Consider the following 7,018-nt stretch of genomic DNA (forward strand, 5'->3'; position numbering starts at 1 on the left):
CAAGGATCCTAAGTAAACGAGATAAAATCCAGGTCGCGCTTTCCACGCGGTAAGAGTGGAATAGAAGATCGCGCAACGAGGATCGAACCGTACCAGGAAATCTCGCACGTTAGAGCGAGATCCTCTATCTCGCTTACGTTCATTAGAAGATAAGGAGCGTCTTACTATAAAAGCGCTCAAAAATTTGAATAAAGCCGTTATTTTCACCAGGACACCCGTGAGTAAAAGTACCCGAAATTCTTTGCTCCAGTTCATCCGAAATACCCCGAAACCCTTCCAAGCTTACGCTAGATTCTGCTCTGTTCAGCGGCACGTCACACTGCAGACCGGCTTCTCGTAAGAACCTTCCCTAAAACTTCGAGAAAATTCCAAAGGCTTCTCTCCGATGTCGGCACGTCACGGCTCGGATGGAACTATGGGAAATTCAACAAGTTTCCCGCTTTCTGCGCGGTCCTCTCCGTTGTCGGCACGTCACGACCCGGACCGGTCACACTAAAGCACCCCAATTCCTCGTCCAAAAAGAGTTAGGATAACTCGCGGAACACCTCTCCGTTAGCGGCACGTCACGTTGCGGACCGGGTTCTCGATTTGCCCTAACTTCAGATCGAAGTATCACACGTCGTTCGCACCGTTGTTGGCACGTCACAACGCGGGCCGAACACGTTGATACCGAAATCGACGGACCTCCAAATCCGGCGAAAATTCTCGCGTGGCGAACGACGACGCACTCGGTCGGGTCCACCTTCGCGCCCGCTCGGACAACCGCCTCGTTACAGCTAGCGTCACTGGGGTGTAGCCCATTGGCGAAATGTATTGTTCAGTGATCTTCTCGACGATCCAAAACGACGCCCCCTACGTGGCGAAACGATGCGCGAAAACGAAACAAAGCGGCTAGCCATTTTTTCGCTTTTTTCCAAAGTTTTGTTTAGCTTCTGTAAGGCAAAGCCCGCTAAGAGATTTCGAGCAAATCTTCCTAAAAACGACCTACGTGACACAAACATCGAGCAGGTTTGTATGGTGAGTAGGAAGAAGCAGCACGATTGCTCGAAGCACGTCCTACAGTTGTTTCTTCCCCATACAAAAAAGTAGAACGTTTGTTCGCGCGTAGAACGTTTTTAGGACGATGTTTCGAGCCGCCTAGCGGGAGCTACGAGAAAACTGACAGTTACCGTCGTTTTCGGAAAAGAGAAAAAAGCAACAAAAATAGTTGAACTTCCCTTACAGTTAAAAAATTAAAGAAAAGAAAAAGATGCGCATCTAGGGATGTACGGTATTTGTAAGGTAGTATGCGTAAACTTTCAAATTTGCCTTGCTTCCTGTAGGGTCCTGCGAACCATCACGCACTTACCCACACAATCACAAGGATTCAAGCCAGCAGTCCTTAAGGCAGGCAGCATCAGTTCACTACAAAAAATCAAACAAATCGGATGAGAGTTAGAAACATTCACATAATTATTTCGATTTCGGCCTGTTTGACAATTTTCGTTATTACCAACCTCCTGCGAAAAATTATAGTAATCGAATACGACTACAGAAGATCGGTGCACGAGACAATTTCGGCCTTAAAACGACACGATGTCGCTTTGTGATTTCTCCAACAACCTTAAAGTACATGGTTACATCGTAGGCATTCTTTTAACATTCGGCTGTATCAGTTCGTTAGGGAGATCTTATCATATTACGAATGCCACAAACAGCGGGTTAGAGAGCGAAATAGAAGGTTTTGATCATTCGACTTTTAACGGAGGGTCGACTAATGCTTCCACCCTTCTTGTTGGCTTGGCATTGGTGATTATCTACTGGTATGGTTTCCTCAAGGTAATTCCTGCAAATATACTTGAATTGTTTGGTTTGAGAAAATTGCTCATTTTTTTTTAATGAACCAAATGATCTTCCACCAACAGAGAAATCGGCCCTGCATTCTTGTATCTATGGTGTTCGTAGCTCTCGGTATCATAGTCTCGATAATTATGTTTATTTTTGGCATTCTGGCCGTAATCGGAAGTGGCTGGCCTGGATTGATTTTGGTGGTGCTCGGGCTCATCTTCATGGGTAAGTGAAGATATATTGCAACTATTGAATAACTAGCAGTAGTCAAAGGAGATAATACTTTCCTCTGTTTCTTTCTTCTCAAAAAGCTGTTGAGATGTACATGTGGCAAGTCATGGCTCAGCTGCGCAAATCATTTTTGAATGATCCGATGCCGAATGCTGAAACGGTGAACAACGTGCCAGTTTAATACAAAATACAATGATTCGTGACTCATCACGGTTACAGTGGACGGTTAATGGAATCCAGTTACCCAATAGGGAATTTACAGTCCACCATTTGTTTAAAAAGTGCAGTGTTTATCCGTCAAGCAATGGTGTGTACATCCACGGGCAGGACTTTGAAATAATATTAAAACAAGAATCTTTTGTATTGGATATTAACATATTGCTGTATTTTTGTACGTGTGGGGTGTCATGACCGGTGCAGCTGCGTGGTGCACAACAAATTCGTGAAAAAATATTGGTACCACCATATTTCTTTGCAGTGTTTGTCACTTACGCTATCTCCGACAAATGCAAAGGATTAATTTCCTTCCGTAATTTCCTACGATTTTTCGCCAGGTCGATTGCATCCGCTTCAACATCGTTTATAAAAAACGTCGAAGGGACCAAAATGTAATTTCTTTGATTCATAGTCATGCAGTTAAAATACTGGACTGCAGTTAAAATATTGGTCTTGAAATTATGCATGATATAAAGTTGTCTGGGGCTATTATAAAGCTGCAAGGGGTCCGCGACAGCCGAGCGGTAGCGCCGGTTAGAAAATCGGCCCATGAGCGCCAAGGCTCACCACCTCGACTGCGTGGGTTCGAATCCCAACCGAGACCGGATCCTCCCCTGTACGAGAGGACTACTATCCACGTACAGCAGGGAAACAAGTCTCGTAAGCCCTTAACGGGCAGGCATGACCAAGAGGTCGTTACGCCAAGAAGAAGAAGAAGGTACCTTACGTACATTATGATATCATAAAATCTTTCACCATCAGTAGAATAAATAAAGTTCGTATTGGAAACCACGAATCAGAACCATATATAGTCCAGTAGCCAGAGGTCCACAAGGAACTACTTCTGCACTGTTATTCAATATTTATATACATATCTGATATGCCAGAGACGAGTAATTGAACAAATTACTTGTTTTGCGAATAATCCGAAAAGCACAATAAAAAACTGCACCACAACACTAAATCCATACACAAAATATTGTAGAAAGTGGAAACTCGAAAGAAATAGTGCAAAATCATCATGCTTTCTCGTTCTGTCTAACTAACAATTGTTAACGACAAACGAGATAACAGTTAACGACAAACAGAAAGATTTTGCACTCTGGGCAGAAGCCATAAGTCGGTTATCTCTTATGTCAAAAGTGTCATAGAAACTCCCGGTCGCAGGATTGTCTCAGCACCGTGAGACCTGCGGTTATTCCTTTACAAGCAGGAACTCGAAACTAAATCAGAAAAACAAAGTACTCCTTTCGTACTATCATTAGATACGCCGATAGATAGATCTCCAGTTTGGAATAATTCAAATGTACATTAAACAACTGCAGATAAAACAGAATACATTTCTCATAATAATTCTTAATCTACCACCCACGGTTATTACATGTAAGAACTGATTTACCTATGATATGAAATAGTTCTCATAGGAGTTCCTAGAAAATTTAAACTACAACTATTATAACAAGTGTGAAAAGAGCCGCATGAACATTATACAGCCTTTTACGATGGATAGCATAAGTTGAAACGCGTTGAACGCCTTTGTAAACTCCGTTATCGCGTCTGGAAACCGGAATATGACATCTTGCAATCCTTCATCGCGTTTGTCACCTTCATTAACGATTCTTTAAACTCGAATATGATATTTGTAAACTTCATTATCGCCCTGTCAGATTGGTGGCCGGTTTGTTTTGGGTTTCATAGATGCAAATTGTGTACACATACATACAGTCTGACAAGAAAGTATCCGTACAGTCACCAATTTCAACTTCAAGCCTAGTTATCTCAGCAACTACGTGACCTAGGACAACCATTTAAACGACATATCGTAGATAAACTTCTATTCTATCCAATGAGGTCTTAACATTTCGAGAAAGTTATTTGTAGGTCACTTTGTTCTATAGAAACCCAAAAAAAGGCTCAAAATCGATGACAAAAAAGTATCCGTACACCCACCTTTCTTGAAGAAAAACACCGGTTTGGTGAGGTTCTAGTAGTCAAAATATCAATCTAGCCATTATTTCGAGTTATTAAAAGGGTCTAAAAGTATAGTGGCAACAATTTTATATCATCATCCAACGTGAAATGGCCGGTGAAACTAGGCAAACAGCTGCAACCGATAGAGAACTATCTTTTTCATGTGAAGTAAAGGGAACCTAACTTGGGAAGTTGATGAACCCTGTGGCAAATATCATGCTAAGTCTCAGGAACTTACAATTTGTCGAATTAACCAGGGTACAACTAGACTAAACCCTTCAAACAGACATCTTTCGTGGTTACTCAATCGCTATGAGGGGGTGATTGCTCGAAAAGCTATGAAGTCCTCGATACTTAGAGTTCTTAAACACGAAGAAAGAAGTGTCTAGATCACCAATCATATGATTTGGATTACAACTCTTAAGAAGGTTTTTTGTAAATAACAATAACATTGCATAATTGTACGTTGTAAATTTTTCATTTCTAAGGAAAGAATAAGGAAGACTGGGGAGTTGCAAATCGCTGTATTTTGATGCCATTGGCGTGTCGGCACAGTGTTTTATACACTATATACAGACTTCATACAGACAAAATTAAGCAATTGTGGCCAAAAAAACGAACAACAATAGAGACTTGACGTCGAACTCAATCATCAATGCGAGCAACGTTGTTCCAACTATAAAACACAGTAGTTGAGAGTATGTGTTATGGTGTTCGGAGGCCATTAATCGAACTGGAAACATTGAACTAATTATAAACCATCTGTGGGACATGGTCTACTTCACCCATTTTATTCCTTGGACAAGCCAACCTTTGGTAAAAGTTTAAATGTTCTACAATGTTCTCTCTGAGTAAAATAACGATCCTAAGAATAGGTCATGTATTGTCCAAGAGTGACCACTTTATGAGATCATACAACTGTTGACGGTACTCGAAAAGTGTCCGGAATCGATCTCTATACAACATTTGTCGAAAGATGCCTAAATTTACCACCAACGGAACATTATCCTGATCTTAGTAGACATCTTTAGAACTATTATGGAATCGGGTCAAATTTCCAGCATCTTTCGAAAAGAAAACTGGTAGAAATTATTTCTTGGCACTTACAGGCTATTATAGAGGCAAGTGGCATTGATTGCACCATATTGGCACATCATGTACGGATGGCACATCATCAATACTCATCATGTACGGATACTTTTTTGTCATCGATTTTGAGCCTTTTTCTGGGTTTCTATAGAACAAAGTGACCCACAAGTAACTTTCTCGAAATGTTAAGACCTCATTAGATAGAATAGAAGTTTATCTACGAGATGTCGTTTAAATAATTGTCCTAGGTCACGTAGTTGCTGAGATAACTAGGCGTAAAGTTGAAATTGATGACTGTACGGATACTTTCTTGATAGACTGTATATAGTCAACCATTCGAAAAAGACGTTACTGTTCACAAATTGTATCCACGCTGTGAATCAATTATTTTAAACGATTGAACGGTTCTATTGAATATCTGTTATAGAAATGGTATATTGTGGTATACACAAATCATATGAGGGCCCATAGAAACGGAAATGTAAGATTTATTCTTACCAATCTAGTAAGCTTAGATGTGCTGCGGTGAAGGTAATTGCAAGTGAGAATTTCAGATTCCGTGATAAACAAGCTCAGCGAAGGAGAAACAGGATTAATTTGCCCACTGAGGAGTAGTGAATTGGCCTTTTATTCCCCATTGAAACTGGAAAAGAATGACACGTTGGAGGCACTGGTCCTGCTGGGTGCATATGTGAAAACAAACATGGTGTCAGCTCAAGACGATGAACAGCAACTTTCACTGCAACGACGGCATTTGAAATCAACAAGCAACGAACAAACCTACCGCTTTCTGAATGAGCCCTCATTGTTCGAAGACGAGTCTAAGAAAGCTTTCGTCCGCTGGAGCTACCGGATGATCCTGGATGTAGAGCGGTGGATGGCCCGGAAACACGGACGGGTAAACTTCTACCTGTCCCAGGTGCTGACGGGGCACGGCTTTTTCCGCCAGTATCTCGCAGCCAAAAAGTTTACCCAATCCCCGGGCTGTCCGGCCTGCCCTGACGCCGAGGAGTTGCCGGAACACGTGCTGTTCCAGCGCCCCCGTTTCGCGAGCGGCTCCTGTCTGGACATGGGCTGGCAACCGTTACCGCCGACAACATGCACGAACACCTGCTCTATAGCACGGAGGCCTGGGTTCGACTGGAGGAGGCAGCAAGAATCATCTGTTCTGAGCTCCAGCGGCTCTGGACCACCGAGAGGGAAGCCATCGCTGAGCGGCAGAGGGCAGCGGCCACGCGGCGAGCAACGGAACAAGCAGCGGTACGGGCAGCGGCCCAAGATCGAGCGAGAACGAGCAGGTTCGGTCGTGACCCCACGCTACGGGCTAGGATCCAGGCCATGGACCCGGACACGCGGTTGGCCTTCCGGCGTAGAGCAAGGCAGCTTTTGGACAGCACCAGGCTACTCCGACGACGCCAACAGCGGATGCCAACCGGGGTTTACGCCAGCACCATGCAACGCAACCTGGCGCGTCTGCGGTTTCATGACGCGACCCCATAGCACCAGGACGCGGCGCAAGTGGCTCTAGACGACGCCGAGGGAAGCCTGCGAGAGGCAAGACGCCTCCACAGAAATGCACGCCAGCGCCAGGCATCCCGAGCGAGAGAACGATCCCAGCGCGGGAATGCTTAAACAAAAAAAACGGAAACGAGGCACAATAGGGGCTAGATAAGTAGAACTACGG

The 7,018-nt window shown here is 43.6% G+C and overlaps 1 protein-coding gene across 1 annotated transcript; it reads left to right on the forward strand.

The window, feature by feature from the left end:
• Positions 1-1,527: 1,527 nt before the first annotated feature.
• Positions 1,528-2,380, forward strand: LOC131262781 (uncharacterized). The gene is made up of 3 exons (XM_058264856.1): positions 1,528-1,818; positions 1,905-2,052; positions 2,139-2,380. Exons 1-3 carry the CDS (start codon positions 1,576-1,578, stop codon positions 2,237-2,239), a joined length of 492 nt encoding a protein of 163 aa, XP_058120839.1. The 5' UTR covers positions 1,528-1,575; the 3' UTR covers positions 2,240-2,380.
• The last annotated feature ends 4,638 nt before the right edge of the window (positions 2,381-7,018 follow it).

The sequence above is a fragment of the Anopheles coustani genome, chromosome 2 (genome assembly GCF_943734705.1).
Source record: "Anopheles coustani chromosome 2, idAnoCousDA_361_x.2, whole genome shotgun sequence".
NCBI classification, from domain to species: Eukaryota; Metazoa; Arthropoda; class Insecta; order Diptera; family Culicidae; genus Anopheles; species Anopheles coustani.

What these genes read in the sequence shown, in the direction of transcription:
- LOC131262781 (XM_058264856.1), top strand. Translation starts at nt 1,576, where the DNA reads ATGTCGCTTTGTGATTTCTCCAACAACCTTAAAGTACATGGTTACATC. An exon ending in ACTGGTATGGTTTCCTCAAG is followed by an intron (nt 1,819 to 1,904) that starts GTAATTCCTGCA and finishes TTCCACCAACAG; the next exon opens with AGAAATCGGCCCTGCATTCT. An exon ending in GCTCGGGCTCATCTTCATGG is followed by an intron (nt 2,053 to 2,138) that starts GTAAGTGAAGAT and finishes CTTCTCAAAAAG; the next exon opens with CTGTTGAGATGTACATGTGG.